This window comes from Hyperoodon ampullatus, assembly GCF_949752795.1.
Source record: "Hyperoodon ampullatus genome assembly, chromosome: X".
Lineage (NCBI taxonomy): Eukaryota > Metazoa > Chordata > Mammalia > Artiodactyla > Ziphiidae > Hyperoodon > Hyperoodon ampullatus.
Genome location: NC_136913.1, coordinates 131,011,842 through 131,029,811, shown reverse-complemented (window position 1 = coordinate 131,029,811; position 17,970 = coordinate 131,011,842). Strand labels below are relative to the sequence as shown.

The 17,970-nt window shown below is 56.7% G+C and overlaps 1 protein-coding gene across 1 annotated transcript in view; it reads right to left on the bottom strand.

The window, feature by feature from the left end:
* ZNF185 (zinc finger protein 185 with LIM domain) overlaps window positions 1-16,742 on the bottom strand; it is a gene marked incomplete at both ends in the record, with an annotated part of 43,283 nt that extends 26,541 nt beyond the window's left edge. Inside the window, 13 exons of the mRNA XM_079728183.1 lie at window positions 796-882; window positions 1,828-1,932; window positions 5,036-5,122; window positions 9,707-9,790; window positions 11,207-11,248; window positions 11,501-11,584; window positions 12,295-12,381; window positions 13,235-13,301; window positions 13,840-13,919; window positions 14,024-14,062; window positions 16,092-16,157; window positions 16,398-16,521; window positions 16,709-16,742. Of these exons, the coding sequence (XP_079584309.1) occupies window positions 796-882; window positions 1,828-1,932; window positions 5,036-5,122; window positions 9,707-9,790; window positions 11,207-11,248; window positions 11,501-11,584; window positions 12,295-12,381; window positions 13,235-13,301; window positions 13,840-13,919; window positions 14,024-14,062; window positions 16,092-16,157; window positions 16,398-16,521; window positions 16,709-16,742 (986 nt within the window). The remainder of the gene's footprint in view (window positions 1-795; window positions 883-1,827; window positions 1,933-5,035; window positions 5,123-9,706; window positions 9,791-11,206; window positions 11,249-11,500; window positions 11,585-12,294; window positions 12,382-13,234; window positions 13,302-13,839; window positions 13,920-14,023; window positions 14,063-16,091; window positions 16,158-16,397; window positions 16,522-16,708) is intronic.
* Window positions 16,743-17,970: the final 1,228 nt, after the last annotated feature.

Genomic DNA, 17,970 nt, shown 5'->3' with positions numbered 1-17,970 from the left:
CTCCTTGGCCAGACTGCTGTAGGGCAGGGGTGCGGGCTGGCAGTGTGTCTTGGTGGCTCTCTGTAGGCACCGGCTTCACCATTGCTCCCTGGCCATCTGTTCTGAACCATAAGGGCTTTAGCACAGCTTGGAGCTGAACTATCTGTGCCAACATCTGTACACCTAACCTTTGTCCCCAAGGATGAGTCATGTTCGGTTTGGAACCACTTGGGGACAAGTGGGACCTTGCCACTCCCCATATCTCCTGAGAAAATGGCCCCTGACTCTACCCAGGTCCAAGAAGTCAGAGCCCAGCTAGACACGCTTGTCTCCTACTTTGTCTCACTGGGGCCACTGCTTTTCCGCTCACTGAACTTGAGAACAGAGCTGGCCAGAGGAGGAAGGTGGAGGAGGCTTTGGGGCTTCTGGAAGGGATGAAGGACCACCTTCCAGCTTGCCCTCACAGCTCAGCCAAGAAGCAGGAAGGCAGCAATTCATCTATCATTCCCTCCTTCCCCACATGTTCATCCTACCTGCCCAGGGCCGCCCTCATGCCTACTTGGGAGGAGCTTGAGAGACAGTGGAAGAGGGTAGGAGAAAGAGCAAGATTGAAGCAGAGGTAAATCTCAGAAGTGGAAAGTCCGGGGATAAAGGATGTGCTGGCGGCGGGAGTGCTGGAGATGCGAGAAGCAGTAGACGGGACTATGGGAAATGACCAGTGCCCCGCCCCCAGCAGCCCAAGCAGCTGTGGCGACTTGACCAGGAACAGGAGAGAATCAAAAACTTGGGGCCACGGGCCTCCCCCAGGTAGCTCACCCTCCTCTCCCAGAGCTGATGTCTGCTCCAGCCAAGCCTTCAGGTGTGGAGCCCATGGCTCCGGATCCCACGTTGCCATCACTTGATCTGTTATGGGAAGAGAAACATTTGCTGACTGATTGGGTTTTCATTTAATGTAACTCATATGTCCTGCGAGTGGGCCTCAAGGACCAGAGGCCCAGGCCTTCAGCTGCCAGCCTGCACTGCTCCAACTGAAGCCAAGCTGATATCAGCAATATTTCTGCCTTTTTTTCCAAACTTGATGGGCTGGGAGCAAGAGTGGAGCCAGGAAACAGAGCAAGGTGGCACAATGGGGGGCCAATGACCAATGGAACAAGAGGCAAGGCCTTGGGGTCCACTAATAAACCACAGAGCCCAGGGCAGAGACAAGGCTCCCCGAACAATCCTGGAGCGCCTTCCCTCATTCCAGTGCTGGGGCTCCACAGGGTCTAGGGCTGCGCACTAAGAAGACAATGGCAGGCAGACAAGGCTGTGGGCTCTTATCCATTTCTTCCTGTTCAGGAAGTGCCCAACTGTGAGCGACTGCTCACCGTCCCCAGGCTCCGCTGGTCTGGCTTGAAGGACAGGTCAGTGGGATGGCTGTGGGATGGCTGGGGCACAAGCAGCCCCTCTGGACTCAGCATCCCCTGCTATCATTCTGCCCCCTATCCCTGCACCCCCTCCGCATCTCCCTTCGCCTACAGGCCACCCTGGAAGGCCCTGTTAGATGCTCTGCTGGGGTCCATGAATCCTTTGGTCACTGACTTCCCGAAACCTCCAGCTTGGCGGCCTTGCTGGCCTAGAGTTTTGTCCTCCTCTTCAGCTGACTCCCTGAGGAATCTTGGCAGGGGCCTGCCCTTCTCCAGGCCTCATGCATTCTTTCATTCATTCTTTCAGCAGATATTCATTGAGGACCTGCACTGCCCCCAACACTGGGGACACAGTGAAGAATGGGACAGTCCTGGTCCCAGCTCCATCCACTGACCTTGGATGGGGGCACCACATGGGCTCCGTGTCCCTGCACTGAGTTACCTTTCAGAGTCTGCATCAAGGCCCTTGAAGGCCCTTTCACCAGTCAAGTCTCTCTTGGGCTCTCTGGGGTTGGCGGCTTCGTTGTCTTTGGAGCCTGGGGAAGACCTATGGTGGAAAGAAACATAAGTTAACTACCCATCAGCCAACCATACTTAGGTGGGCGCAGTTACCTCATCCCCAAATGCCAGCTTCCTCCAAAGAGCGCAAATCCTGATATTGCAGGATTAGCTAATTATCAAAATCTACCAACAGCTACTGTTGACTGAGGGTCAGACCCCATTGTCATGACTCTGAATGCATTAGCTCTCCACATCAACCCCACAACATGGTCACTGTTCTTATCCATGCCCACTTTCCAGATGAGCAAACTGAGGCAGAGAGCCTGGAGTGACTTGCCCCGGGTTCCACAACTAACAAGGGGAAAAGCTGAGATTTGAACCCAAGCAGTCTGACTTCAGAGTTCCAGACTGTAATCTTCTATGGTGTAAGACTGATCCTAACCCCTGATTCAGCCTCCCTCTATTCTCTCTGAGGTCATCAGGCAGCCTCATGGTGTCAAACCCAACAGAGACACTCCCATCATTCTCACCATTCAGGACCACTGACCCAGTGGGCCACTCCCGCCTTCTCTCCCCCATCCGTCCATCATAATTCTGTGTCACTGGCTTCAATGTTGGTTTTCCTGGCATCCCTCTCCATCTGCATGCTCTGCCACCTACCTTGGTCACCTCCTCTGCTCCCATGGCGTCAACTGTCATTCTTAAGCCAATGACGTCTGCCTGTTCCCACCTCTCCTCTGTGCTCTGACCCGTACCCTCACTGCTTCCGGGACTGGCCCTCAGGCACCTCACCCTCAACATGGCCAGAACTGACCACCCTCACCAGCTGCCCTCAGGGGAATGACCAGGCAGCTGCCACCTCCACGATACTATCTGTGCTCAGTTTGCTGGCTCCTCTCTCCTCGAGTCCCTTGACTTTGTACCCCATGTAAATATCGACATTGAACCCCATTATTTCTGCTCTCATCCCTCTGCATAGAACATGGAAATCTCTTGAGCCCTGATCTCTCTCCCAAAGCTCAACCAGAAACCCTCAAAAGCCTCCTGGTAATTTGCATTTGGATGCCTACAAAAAAACTCATCATATAGTCATTTGTAAAGTACTAAGTATTTATAGCACCCCTAACTGCCCCCTCCCCTTAGTTCCCACTAGTGTAGTGACTTATGGAGCAAAAAGCGCAGGGAGGAAGTCAGGCAGTGGGGTGGGAGTCATGGATCTGCCTGCTCTTGGCCGTGTGGCTTTGAGGAAGTTACTTAAGCATTCATGGTCTCAGTTTCCTCATCTGTAAAATGGGCATAGTGATTGCATCTACATCCTGCATGGGGACACGTGTTAGGCTGTTTGGGACAGGGCAGGGCTTAGTGAATTCTAGCTTCCCCTCTTTCTTCCTTTTCTCCAACTTGACTTTCCTGTTAGAAAGTGGGGGAGGGGTGCTCCAGAGGATCTCCAAGGGCTGTTATAGCTTTGTCACTCCCAGACAAAATGCCAGAGGCCTTATGGGTTGTGGAGGCCTTACGGGGCACACAGCACAGACCTTCCTGAGAGACAGCCTGGCTTCCTGCTGCATCTCTCAGGGTCACTTTGCCCCTGTTTCTCAGGGACTGGTCGCCTTAGGGAAACCAGTGAAGCAGCTTCCAGTGTTGCCTTATTAAAGACGTTTTCACACTGGGTGATTTTCAATCATTCCAGCAATAAATGCTCCTGCAGTCCTGTTCTGGGCCAGCCAGGCCTTGAACTCTCCAGGAGCTTGGAGTCCTTGGGGCAGAGCCATCTGTGAGTGGACAAGTGTGACTCCGTGTGGAAGACTCTGGTGGAGGGGTGAACACAGCGCTGTGTGAGCTCAGCGCGGAAAGCCCCTCACAGAAGCTGCCTCAGAGAGAAACGCAAGCAAAGGAGGTGCTACAAAGGGGAGACATCTGAGCTGAGACTGAAAAATGCAGATTGGAAAGGGCATCCTACAGCCTGCACAGGCGAATGGGGCTGGGAGAGGCTGGGGGGGAGGGCCCAGGGAGGAAGGGTGTATGAGGGGAGCCTGGGGAGGGGGTGGATGAGCCCCGCCGGGCAAGGTAGAGAGTTCAGGCTGCAGAGCCTAAAGGGGAGGGGGCATTGCAGGGGTTTTCCCCAGGGACTGGCATAGGACTACTGCTGCCCTTTGGAAATGGCACCCAGGTAGAAATATGAAGGAGATTCTGGGATGGAGCGAGTGATGAAGGAGGCCTGGCCCCAGGGGAAAGGCAATAGGGACAGAAATATCTCTAAAATAGAATGGATAGAACTCAGTGCCTGACTGCGGCGAGGGTGTAGGGAGGGAGGAGCCGGTGAAGACAGTCAAGGGCCCCAGAGATCGGAGCTCCCACCGCCCCAAGGATTAGCCTGGGCTTATGCTCTGGCCTCCCTCCCCAGACTCTGGCTTCACAAGGTGGGGTCCCAGCCTGTCGGCTTCACTGCTGTGAGCTGGGTGAGTAGCTAAATGAGCAGGAGTCAGAGCCCCTCTGGGGACAAGCGGCTCCTCCCTGCTCGCATCTCCCTCTGCCCCCACCCAAGCTTCCCTGGGGCCCAGCTCCCAGCCCCCCAAACCCTGCCTGCATGTTACCTGACTGTCTGCCCCCTACCTCGGGGCAGGGGCTGGGCCTGCCGTGCTCCCTGCTGGTTGTGCCCTCCCCGACCCCCTCCTTTGTCCCTTGAACTGTCAAGGCTGACCTAGTGACCCCGTCCTGTTCCTGGTGCCTCCCCCCACCACAGCTGCTTCAGTGGCTTCACGGGGCTCTGCAATGCCCAGATCCCCACCCAGCACAGCTGGCTGCTCCCATCCATAGGGCCCAGCAGGGTGAACCATCACTTCCAGGGGCTCCTGGCACACGCTCAGCGTCTCACTTGTGTCTGCGTCTGCCTCCCCCACCAGGCAGACAGTCAGCAACTTCAGTGCGGGGTGGTCGCCGTTGGGTCCCCAGGGCCGGGTCTGGTCTCCCATGGACCAAGTGCTCGCTCCCCAGGAGTTGTGGAGTGAAATGGGATGGGGGCAGAGAACCCAGGTGGCTCATGTCTCCTACCAACCAGCCGCCAGGCCTCATCGCTTGCACCCTGACCCTGCTGCCCCCAACTCTAGAATCGTGTGTAAGGAGCCCAGGCAGCAGCAGGGCCCCTGTACCTCATTTCTTCTGGGTCTGGGGCCACCAGGCAGAGTGCCGCCCCGGGTGTTGTGATCTGCAGGCGGACAGTCTCCTCACCTCTTGCGCTGTGACCAAAGGAGAGTGTCAGAGAGTCGGTGGTAAGAAAGGCCTCCGCTTCTCCATCTGTGCGGGGAATCCAAGGGCGTCCTCTCTCAGGAGCCTCCTGGCTAGTGCAGTGGGACACCCAGACCCATTGCCTTCCCCCCTCCCCCTTGTTGTTTCTCTCTTGTCTCCTCTTTGGGCTGAGCTCGGGCCACTGACCTCCAGGTCCCAGAGGAAAAGGATTGAAGGACCCCCTCACCAGTCTCCCATCCTCGACCCCAGCCCCCTTCAGACAGGCTGCTGATCAGTTGCAGAGGTGTGCCCTGCCCGTGGCCGCACTGCAGCATCCAAAGTGGCTAGTTGTGAGTTCAGGGGCTGATGGGAACGGGTGATGAACAAAATGCCCAGGAAACCTACAGACCGAATTCGGAGTGAGAGCCAGTGGAAGGGGCATGTGGGAGACTCAGGGGATGAAGGTCAGAGAGAAGGTGCCTGTGAGCTTGAGACCAGGGAGGATCAGACAGTCTCAGCCCTCAGAGGGTCCCTTTGAGGGTTCCTGTGCTCAGAGGCTGGTCCGAGGGTGACTGCACACAGCCCTCCAGTTCCAGTGTATTTTTCGCCCCCACTGCAGCTCCTGATGCCCAGCAGGATCGGGCCGTGGTGATGGCTAGGGCTGGAGAGAATCTAGAACTCCCTGGCTTTCTGGGGTTCCCCCTCACTCCAAACCACACCCGCCCAGGTCCACATCACAGCCACTCACTGTTTCCTTTGGTTGCACCCGGCCACCGGGCTGCAGATGGGGGTGAGCCCCAGGTCTGCCTTGGTGAAGCCCCAGCCCAGCAGGGGGCAGGATGAGGGCCGAGTGGCATGGGCCGTGCACAAATCCAGCCCCAAAGGCACCCGAAAGGCTCCATGGAGGAGTAGGCCAGCCCAGGCCAACTGGGGGCATATAAGGGGAGGAGGTGGAGGCCGGCGGGGGTCTTAAAAGCAGAGACCAGATTGAGTGTGGCAAAGGGAAGCCACAAGATGGGCTTGAAGTGGGGATTGGGGGGTGGGTCTTGAGATGATCAGCCTGGCACGTTAGAAAGGACACTCCGGGGTCCCAGGAGGAGGAGGGGTGGGGGAACAGGGTGGAGACAGGGACTTGAGTCGTCCGAGTAGTCCTCTTGGAGTTGACCGTGGCATCTGGCTCCAACCTAGACTGGGAGCTCGTGGAGGCCAGGTCAGTGGGCTGCTCATCTCTGTCCCTCCTGGACACTGCAGATGACCAGAGGAAATGGAAGGGCTGCCAGAGACAGGGCCTCTCTGCACATGAAAGAGCGGCGAGGGCCTGGTGCACGCAGGTCGCTCTGATCTCCGCCCGTCTCCATGATAACCACGAAGACAGCGTAAAGCCCCGGGCTGCTGTCGCTACTCTGTCCCATCTAAAGGACATGGTGCCAGGGAGCAAGGACACGTCCCACTTGGGGACATCACAGGCAAGTAAAGCATACCTTCTCCCTGGCGTTTCTAGCTATGTCAGAGAGGAAATAGGGACCCCAGCTGGCACCTGTCCCTCAACGCCTTGCTCCTGAGCGATTTCTTCTTAAAGGCCCAGCTCAAATGGCACCTCTTCCAGGGGTCCTGTTACACGTTGCATTGTGTCACCGTTAAAAGATATGCTGAAGTCCTAACCCGGGTATCTGGGTGAATGTGACCTTAATTGGAAATAGGGTCTCTGCAGAGGTAATTAGCTAAGATAAGGTTGTACTGCAATAGGATGCATCCTAATCCAATATGGCTGGCGTCCTTACAGAAAGGGGACATTTGAACACAGACACACAGAGGGAAGACAGCCACGTGATGATAGAAGCAGAGGTTGGAGGGATGCATCTACAAGCTAAGAGGCGCCAAGGGTTGACTGCACTACCAGAAGCTGAGAGAAAGGCCTGCAACAGATTCTACCCCAGAGCCTTCAGAGGAGCACACAGCCCTGCTGACACCTTCCTTCATTTAACTTCTGGCCTCTAGAGCTGTGGAAGGACAACTTTCTGTTGTTTAATCCACCCAGTTTCTGGTACCTTGTCACGGAAGCCCCAGCAAATTCATACAGAGGCAGTAGCTCCTTCTCAGGCACCCACAGCGGCATTTCCCTCTGAGACCAGCAGGTGCCGATGTTGGTCTCTCCATTTGTTGAAGAGCCCAGCAAATCAGGAAGCGCCCAACCATACCAGCACCCAGGCAATGCGCAAAGGGCTTTATGTGTACTACCTCATTTAGGATTTGGGACGGCCTCTGGAGGTACGTATCACTGCTCCCTATTTTACACATGAGGACACTGGGGCACAGACAAGTAAAGTGACTTGCTCAAGGTCACACATCCAGTACAGGGTTTTGCCTTGTGCCAGAAGCTGTGCTCTTACTCACTGCTCCCCAGCCCCTCTGCCAGGCAGCATGTTGGGGCCCAGCCTCCAGGCCCCACCTTGATCAGGTGAGGCAGACAGCCAAGAAAGCTTGAGCAGCGCTGTGATGGGGCCAGCAGCCAGGCCTGGGGCTCTCACACAGGCCAATTTCTCTGAGACAAGGTATCTGAGTGAGCTCAGTTTGGAAGGTGGGGAAATGAAATGAACCCAAGAAACCAGCCCCATGGTGCCTGGAGGGAGGGCCGCTGCCACAGGTGGGCAGTGGAGGGGGGAGGGGAGGGGGCTGATGGTGGAGACAGGAGCTCAGATTTGTACACTTGGTGCTGAGGAGCCTTTGAGGCACCCAGGCAGGTCAGGAGTCCAGAGGAAGACGGGGCATCCTTGTGTGGCACTCCTGTTCCTCTCTGAAGTCCCTGAAGGGTTTGGTGCCTAGACAGGGGCGCCCCTCCTAGTTGGCTGAGAAGCTGGCCTTCAGACCCAAGCCAAGGGGGATGGGGCAGGGACACGCTTGGGGAGGGGCCTGGGGACCAGGCTGTGAAATCCTCCTTTCCTACTTTGCCATAAACCAGCCTCCAGAACTGTGAGACAATACATTTCCATTGTCTGAGCCACCAGTTTGGGGGACTTCATTATGGCAGCCTGAGCAAGACAGACAGCCATCTTGCTAGGACAGCAGGTGATGGGTAGTAAACATCTGAAGGAATTTTCTGGAATAAATGTTAAAATGCCTCTCAAATGATAATATAGCACAACCTACTTCTCCTCCTATGTTCTTTCAGAAGGCATCTGAAACCAACATTAATTGCTTTCTTTTATTCAAAAGAGAAATTAAGGAGAATTCAGAGATGTGCATTGTTTTTGCTGAATTGTGTCCCCTCCAAAATTTATATATTTAAGTCCTAATCCCCAGTACCTCAGAACGTGAGCTTATTTGGAATAAGGTGATTGTAGATATAATAAAGATGACGTCATACTTGAGTAGGGTGGTCCCTAATCTAATATGACTAATATCCTTATAAGAAGAGGAGGTCAGGACACAGACACACAGAGGAAGACCTTGTGAAGAGACGCAGGGAGAAGACAGGCATCTACACGCCAAGGAGAGAGGTCTTAGGAGAAACCCTGCCAACACCTTGATCTTGGACTTGCAGCCTCCATAACTGGGAGACAATAACTGGGTTATTTGAGTCAGCCAGTTTGTGGTACTTTGTTACAGCAGCTCTGGCAAACTCAGCCCCCATATTCCATCAATCACCATGTCCCATCAATGCTACCTCGTGAAGAGTTCTCAAAATTTCCTACTTGTTCAAAAGTTCTTACAGTGTCCTGTCTCCCTCCTGGCACAGAAGAGGTGGCCCCAAGGACCGAGGTCACATACAAATGGTTGTGGGGCTTGAGTCGGGGAGGGGCGTGTGGGACATGCAGTGGCAATTCCAAGACCTGTAACAGCCCCAGAGGCAGTGGCACCGTCGGCAGGACTTAGCATGATTCAGCTCAAAGTACAAGGAGGTATTGATTGCCTTTTGCCTGCAGACAAGAGAGAGCCATTATCTGCCCGGACACTCTGGGGCTCAGAAATCAGGGCAAATCAGAGCCCCACCTGGAGTGAGATCACCCACGCTCAGCCTGTCCTTGCCCTGCCCTGTCACCCCGCTGCCAGACCCTCCCACCTGATGGCCTCACAGAGCAGAGCCAGTTCTTGGCACCCACCTGGGCTCCCGAGTCCCAGCGGGGCTAGGCAGGCTGGGCGTGCACTCCATCCAAATCGCCCGAGACAGTTTGGCTCTGCCCGCTTCCGCACTGGCAAAGAAGGAGGCAGAGGACAGCATTCGCAGGTTGAACTTGACCAACTTACAGGAGAGCCTTGAACAAGCCTAAGAATAGCAGGGCTAGTGCCCTGGCCACAGACCCTCTCACATCCCACAGCTGGTACTTTTCCTCAGGATGTTGTGGCTGCCACTGGACTCAGTGGTGGACGGGTTAAGTTGACACAGTTTAAGCACTAAACAGACAAGACTGAAGCACTCTCTCCCAGGAGACCAGGCTGTTTTACGCCTTTCAACCCCAGGACATCCAGCCAGAGAGGCCCTTACTGATTTCTGTGCCCCATCCTGTCACTGGGCATACAGGGACACTGACCCTGAGGTCCTGTAGGGAGGTGACCTGGCAGTCACCAGCCCTGGGCAGAGATGAGCAATTGATTACCTGCTCGAGCCGGCAGGGGATCGTGCCAGAGCAGGTGGGTCCTGGCTCTTCTTGGAAGGCCTGTCCTCATCCACTACCTCAACCCTTTGGGCAAGAAGAGAAACAGATGTACCGCTGTCCTCAGGGCACTTTTGGCCTGCAAAGCTGCCCTGGAGCTTGCTGACCCCGAAGGACATGCTTTCTTTCAGTGGTGTTTATGGCTTAGCAACTGCAGCTTGGGATAAAGACAGAACACTGGGTTGAATAGCATCCCACCAGAATTCATGTCTTTCTGGAACCTGGGAATGTAATCTTATTTGGAAATACAGTTTTTGCATCAATTTGTCATCAAGTTACAATGAGGCCACACTGGGGTAGGGTGAGCCCTAAATCCATGACTGTTGTCCTTATAAGAGGGAAATCTGGACACAGACACACAGAGAAAAGAAGGTCATGTGATGATGGGGGCAGAGATAGGAGTGATGTGTCTACAAGTCAAGGACGGCCAGCAACAGCAGATGCCGAGAGAGAGGCCTGAGATGGCTTCTCCCTCACAGCTCCCAGAAGGAACCAAGCCTGCCCACACATTGATCTCGGACTTGTAGCCTCCAGAACTGGGGGACAATCTGTTCCTGGACTTTGTGCCAGTTCCCACAAAGTGCCGGTTTGTGGTACTTTGATATCGCAGTCCCAGGAACCGCATACAGCCAGGAGGAGGACAGCATTATCTGTCACTTCCATCATGCTGCCACCACCCTCTGCTGGCTGTATTCTAGTCAGCCTTTTTGGTCTTCCCCCCTCCGTGCCTTTGCACAGCTGGGCCCTCTGCCTGGAACACTTGGTATGCCGAGTCCTCCTTGTTTTTCAGTCCTCACCTCGTCATGGATATTTTCCCTCTCTACCCAACAGAATACCCCTAAATTTCAACTGGCCAGAAGTTTCTTCCCTGTCCTCCCCAAATATTCCCTTTTCCCAGAAGATGTCCTGTCAACTAATGGTGCCACCCCTCCCTCAGTCAGCTGGAGTGTCTTGATATCCTGATCATGGCCCACTGAACCCTGTTCATCCTTTAGGGACCATCTCCAGTGTCATCGTCACTTCCAAGGGCCTGGTCAGGCAGGGGCTCCCAATGACAAGCCTCTGGACTCCAGCCCAATGATCCGTCCTACCAAGGCACTGTCCAGCCCACCCCTGGTAGGGTGGGCAAGAGGGCAAAGGAACAACTTTTCTGTAGCCCAGTAGCTACTTTTGCTGCAAAACCCCAGAGGCCTTGGAAACGCTGAAGCTCCATCTTGGGTCGGGGGCCGGTTTCTCTCAGCCAGGCTCCTGCCTATGCAGCATTGGTTGCCAGGGCCTTATGTGCCACCACTGCCACCCACGTGCTTCCTTGGCTTCCAAACAGAAGCCGCCAGCCCCTCACAACTCCCTCTACTCAGGGACAGTGACCGCATCCCACCCTGCGCCTGCTCTCCCCACACTCCACCCCTGCCAGTGGAAGACCTTCCCTTTGCCGACACTTACCTCTTTGCGATGAACGGGGCCGGTGTCTCCTGGGCAAGGCTGCTGGAAGAAGGCAGAAAGGTGACGAGTTGGGCAGAACCCACAGACAGGTGACATCAGTCCCAGTACCTTGCCTACCCTGATGGCGGCAGCCAGACCTCTCAGGTTTCCAGAAAGTAGATCTGAGAGTCCCAGAAGGTCTGGTTAGGAGGGCCCCTCAATGCCCCCGTCACCAGCCAGAGGAAGACCAGAGCCCTGAGGGGAAAGGAACTGGCCCAGAGCAGGGAGCGGGCTGGTGGTTGAGCCACAACTCACCTGGCACTCTTCTTGGCCGCCGACAGGACGTAGGAGTGCTCCCGGGGAGCTGTCTTCCTCACCACACTGCTGGCAGCCTCTGACCTGGGGTGGCACAGGGAGGGGGCATCTGATGGCATGAGGACGGGCTTGCTCTGCCAGCCTAGCCAGGCAGCTACTCGGGAGGCAGGGGGAGCTTTAGGGAGCTGCCCAAGACCCCACACGTAGAGGGCAGCAGAGCAGGCAGTCAATGCCTGGCAGCCTGGCTCTGGAGCTCTCGGCTCTTCCCTGGTACCTCCGAGGCCTGGGGACCCTGCTACTGTTGACTCCGCCCTTAGGACTGCCTGTCTGCTGGGCCTTCAGTATGGGGGGCTTTGGTGTGTTTCCTAAGTCACGGAGGGGCCAGCAGATGTTGGGAGTGAGGGCAGGCTGAGCTCGGGGCCTAGCTGCTGCCCAAGCATCCAACCCTCACTTTGGGACAAAGGGCATGGGCACCTCTGGAGCCTGGCCCTGCCCCCAGGCACATACAGGAGGCTTCTCCCAGGGCACCATGCACTGCCTATTTGGGTCCAATTTGCTCAGGAACCTTTTTAAAAAACTATAGAAATTCCTCATTACCTAGGTTCTGCCCTCTTAGAAGGTTCATAAGAGGGTCCCCTGGGCTGGCCCCGCACTGAGTGGGTAGTTCTGGGATTCCAGGAGTGCCAGCTGTGCTGGCAGCGACCCTCCAGCCAACAGAGTAGCACACGTGGTGCACCAGGCTTCAGAGACTTGGGTCCCGCCCTGTCCATGGGACACCCAGCAGGCACCGTTACCTCCGTTTCTGCTCATCAGAAGAGAAGGGCACCTCCTCGTCTTCAGCAGCCGCTGACGCTGAGCTGCGCCTGATGTTGTAGGGTGCCCTGTGGGGCGGGGGTTGAAGAAGCTGGCGGTTATGGCCCCTCCTCCCTCTACGTCTGCCCCTGCTCCCTGTCACAGGCTGCCACCCTCAGCGGCTTGGCTTCCTGACTTACAACAATGACAACACCGAAAACAACACGTGTTGGCATGGTTGCCCCTGGACTCTGCTCGCGCCACTTCTTCCTCTTCGAAAGCTACACTTGCTATCTGTCCCTGTTCCAACCCTTACTGTACCCCAGGACCCAGTTCAAGCCTCACCCCTTCTCCAGAAAGATTCCCTAGCTGCTCTGTGTCACTGGATGATGGTGACAAGGGACGAACAATATAAAGATGTGGGGCCCTGGGAATGCGGGCCCTGGGCACACAGGAGAGGGGCTTGGACAGGGGCCACAAGGGGAGCTCCAGAGGGAATCTCAAAGATTTTTATCCAAGAAGCAGGCCTGAGTTAGGCACAAAGTGCCCATAGGTGATAGGCTGCCAGGGCCAGCAGCATGCTTGGGCTCACCAGGTGCCAGCCCAGCTCGGCACAGCCCAGGAAACAGCTAGGGCCATGACCCATGACACTTTCTCCAGACCCACTAGCTCCTTCTACAAGCTTCCTACAGCCCCTGCTTTGCTTCACATCAGAAGTATAATGTGCACACTGTCCAATTTTCTGGAGCTTGTCAACCTCTGGTGGGTTCCAGGCCACAGTGGCAACGGGCAGTGATGTCAGGCCGACAGGACTAGCACTCCTGTGCTGTGCTCAGACCTGGCTGTGCTCAGAGGCAAGCAGCCAGCTGCCCTCAGTGGGCCCAGTGCTTGGGCTCGTCCTTGGAGGAGGGAACCAAGTTGGGTCCGTGACTGCATACTCACAGCTTCTTGTAATCCTCTGTGGTCATCCTGTAGCCAGAGGAGGAGGGGCGGGGAGGCCCAGCAGCAGCTGCTTTCCCCAGAGCGGCAGCGCTGCAGAGGCAAGGAATTTCTGTGAGTCTACCTGCAGGGCCCCTCTTGCTTCCAGATTTGCCTACATGGCCCAGCGGGCAGGTGGCAGGTGGACAAGGGGGTGCTGGCGCCCTTTCCTCTCTGCTCTCAGCCCTGCCAGATACCCAGAACATCTGTGCAGGGCAGCCCTCTTGCCACAGACAGACTCAGCCACCTTGGTCCTGCTTTTCTGACGAAGCCCAGGTTCAGCCTGGTGCCAGCTCAGCCTGTTGGGAAGAAGGTGGCCTAAAGCACACAGTTCAGCAAGTCAGGGCTCCCGCCCAGCCGCCTCCCGGTGCCTCTGTCTCAGTGAGCAGGGCCAGTCAGGACTGACCCAAGGAGAAGGGCACTGGTAGTGGTCCAGGGCCTTGCCTTACACAGGAAGAGACCCCCCACCCATCACCCCCTCAGTGACAGGCAGAGGACTCTCTCTGGCCTGAGCGTGGCCTGGGCCCTCACACCTCCCATGGGCCAACTGGCCAGCACCCTGTGAACACACCTTTTTGGAGCTCCGTTGGCCTTGGTGAAGTGCTGCTGGGGCTGAGACGAGCTGTCTACAGGCTTGGTGAACACTCCCCTAAAAGAGAGCCCGGGAAAAGCAGCTCCGTGAGCCCCCCTGGGAGAAGCTGGGGGCGGTGCGGGTGGGCATGGGGAGGTGGGCAGGGTCCTGTGGTCACGTACCGGATGATATAGCCAGCGGGAGCCCTCGTGCTCGGGGGCCTGCCAAGGGAGAAGAAGGTATGATGTGAAGCCAGGCTGCCCAGTGACGGCAAAGTGGGTTGGCTGCTGGGTGTCCCAGTGCAGGCAGAACAAGGGGAGCGACAGTGGCCAGCTGCTTCCCAAGAAGTCCAGCCACGCCTGCACCCCTAGCCAGGCTGCCTGTCCTTCTCTGCCTGTCTCCCTCATGCTCCCCAAGAAAGGTACCCCAGGCCGATTCTTCTGGGCTCTGGCTCACAGCAGGTGCCCAGGAAGGCATGTTCCACGGCTGGGCATTTATACAGAGGTGTCCCCTCCAAAGGCCGGCTTCTGCCTGTTCTGACAGCCCGCCTCACCTCCACTCTCAGAGCTGACCCAGCTCAGGTTGGAGGCTCTGTGCTCAGAGGTCTGGGGCTGAGGCGATGGCAGGCAGAGCCCCTAACCTGATCTGACCCCCTACTCTGCCCAGCGTCCTCCAGGAAGACTCATGAGGGCCCAAGGGGCATTGCTGCCCTTTCCTTCCCGCTCTGCTTGAGCCTCCCTCCCCCAGCCCGTGCGATGCCCACATCACAAGCCTTGATGGAAGTTTGGGACTGGAGGGCACGGCCAGGGCTTGGTCAGTGCCTGGAAAACATTAGACTCCACGTGCTGGTCACCTTCCGCCTGGGAGGAGGCTCAGAGGACTCAGGTGAGGGGTGTGGGCAGGCAAGAGCTGGTGGTGCTGGGGAAGCAGGGCTGTGAGTTCTGCGAACAGAGGCAGGAGACAAGGACTCGGCAGATGGCTCTTCTGTCCAGGAGCAGAGGAGCTTGGGGCTGGAGCAGCATGAGAGGGTCTTACAGGGACCCGTCCCAGGCAGCTGGGAGGGGCAGTGCAGAGCCCCAGTGTTCTCCATGCCCACGGACCCTGTCCTTAACAGGGCATGGCCTCCTGGGGGTGACCAAGTCACAGGAACACTTGGAGTGGAACCCGAGAAAGAAAGGTCACTTATCCCACGTGTTTTCCAAAAATACTCCCAAAGCAAAGCCCAGGCTGAGAACTGCACCCCCAAAGTAAACATACTCCCCAAAGAATAGATTATCTTTGAACTGTGCTCAGGCTCTGGCCAACTGCCGCTATCACAATCCGCAATTCTCTCTTTCATGCTCATCTCTCTGCTCAGGATGTGCCCGTGTTCCCGGCTAGGATGTCAGTTCCCTGAGGAGAGGGTTGTGTCCTCTGTGCTCAACACAGGACCTGGCAGGTAACAGGCGCTGAGTCATTGAGAGATTACGGGCAAGGGCATAGTTACTGAAGGAAGCCCCTGTGGCTAGCAGTGAACTTGGACCCCTGCCTTCCAGGTGCTGCCACTGCCTGTACCACCACCCCAGGAGGGCACTGGCCCTGCACTCAACTGCCAACTGCTGGCTCTTTGAAGCAAGGATCGAGCCTGAGTTTAGTGGTCCCCCTAACCCTAACGCCACACTTCTCAGGAGTAGTTCCTCCCCATATGGGCAGGATGTGCCCACCCTTCAGAGCCTCCCTGGATGCCATTATGCAAAAGTCCTTGAAATAGAGAGAAGAGCTGGTTCCCCCCCTCAGCCAGCTGTCAAGATATGTCATCTTGAACTTGGGAGACAGTTGGGGCAAGTGTGTGAGTCTCCCCTGGCACTTGGGACGCTGTGCTGATACAACAAAAAAGTGACAAGGAAGCTCGTCTTAGAGCTTGCAGGAATTTGCATAAAACTGAAGTTGTCCAGACCTGTGGGTATTGCCTTTTTAAAAATGTGCCTGATAATGTGTATTATGCAGAATACTCATTTGCTTTTATAATCCCATATGCTCTGGCAAAACTTAGCATTTTGGAGCTAAGACTTTATTATTATGCTCAGTGACAGTTTTGATCCCAGTTGACAGCTGAAGCCATGGACCTGGACCCAGTGACTCCTGCATTCCTTTTCCCAGGAAGCAGCAGAGTGGAAAAGCCATCCTTCCTGTGGAGTTCAAATGACTCAGTGTCCGCCAAAGGCTGCAGTACAGGGCCCACCCATCGGCCATCTGGGCACCACTTCTTACCTGGCCTTCGGGACCTCCCCAGCTGAAGAAAAAGATATGGCACGACTCCGGCCTGAGGGCAGCTCACTGAGGAAAGAGGGGACACAAAAGAGGGCGGGCACTGCATGTACCCCAGGAACTTGGCCCACCGTTCCCATCTCACCTTCTCCTTCCCTGGCCTGCGTCCACACTGCAGAGGCATGTGTGTCCACGCACGCCCTGGCAGCCGGGCCTTTCTCACCCTGTGACTTAGATTGAGTGTGGCCCATGGAGCGCCACCCCACGCCCAGCCTGTCGCTGCCGGCCCTCCTGGCCTACTGGACTTACAGGCTGTGGCTCTCCGGTTCATCCTGCTTGGTGATCCAGCTCTTGTCCCCTTTCAGTGTGGTGCGAACCTTCATCTGCTTGAGGACATTATTGCGCTCCTCCTCGCCTGGTGGCAGAGGCTTCCCTGGTGGTGGCAAGGCCAGGCAGCATCAGAAGCGGAGCCCAGCCCCAGGACCCCGAGGCCTCCTTTCCAGCCCTCCCAGTACATTGCTGTCACTCGGCTGCCCAGGCAGCGCTGTGGCCTTGCAGGGCAGGCCTGGAAGGAGGCAGCCACATGCCAAGCCCAGGACAAGAGGGCACCCAGGCCTCACCTTTGCCGCCTCCTCCGAGAGCTGAGATACTCATGGTGTTTGCTCTGAACGTCCCTTCTCGGTGGATTCAACAGGGCTCCTGGGGGCAAAGGCAAGCACATGGCTTGTCACTTCATGCATTTATAATGGCTCGTGGGTCACCGTATGGTCCTTGGCAAACTGAGACCACGCAGACTGTCCTTTGGGTGGAGTCTGGGCAGAGGCCGCCGCTGGGCTGCACACTGGCAAGCAGGGGCTCTCTGTTGGAGAGATGGCTGAGACAGGCAGACCACCAACCCTCTTAGAGACCTCTGATGGCCAGACTCCCGCCCAGCGAGTGAAGGGGAGGGGTGGAAGCAGTGGCCGACACTGGTGGACCCAGGAGGAGGGATGGGGGAAGGAAGGGGACAGGCTGGGAGATGGTCGCTTTGAGGGACCATCTCTCTCACTCCTTAGTCGTCATCTGACAGACCTTGAACGGGTCGTCTAACCTCTCCAGCCTGCCTCAGTGTCCTCATTTATAAAATGGGAGTTAAAAAAAAAGTCTACCCTTCAGGACTGCTGTGAGGACAGAAGGCACCAATGTTCTTGCAACTGCCCAACACTACCCAGGACAGCAAAGATCGAAGTGACTCTCAACGTGTCCTTGTTGGGAGAGGGGACCCTCGGGGGTCCTTAATCAGCACCAGCACAGCCTGGAGGTGTCAGCCCTGTGTAGTTCGGGGGTTGGGTCCATCTCCGGTGGGGAAAGCCTGGGGCCCCACTGCCAACTCCTCGTGGCCCTCGGGCATGAGGTCATGTTGGGGAAGCAGGGAACGTCCTGTGCTCTGCTTTCTCTTCCTCTGTCTTTTCGCCCTGCCCTCCCCCATTGTCTCCTCTCTGCCCCTGAGCCAGGTGCTGCCCTTCTGTGGCCCGTGAAGGGTGGGCCGTCATTGTCCCCGACACCTTCCAGCTCCAGGAGGCACTGGGGTGAGGAAGCCGGCTCTCCAGGATGGGACTGGCCCAGCACGGGTTTAGTCAAAGCAGTGACCCGCCACAGCCGGCCCCTTGGGCCTCAGGAGAGGGGCTGGAGGCTCAAGCGAGTGGGCGTGACAGGAAGCAGGGGCCCTGGCTCTGCCCACACAGTCCTAAGGCACAGCGACCTCCCTCTTAGGGGCCTGCCACCCTCTGGGCCCCTCCAGGGCCAGGCCCTGAGCAGCCGGGCCATGCTGCCAGCTGGCAAGTCCCGGGAATGTTTTCATGGAGGTCACGGGCACACTAAAACGGGCAGGGCAGGGGGCCAA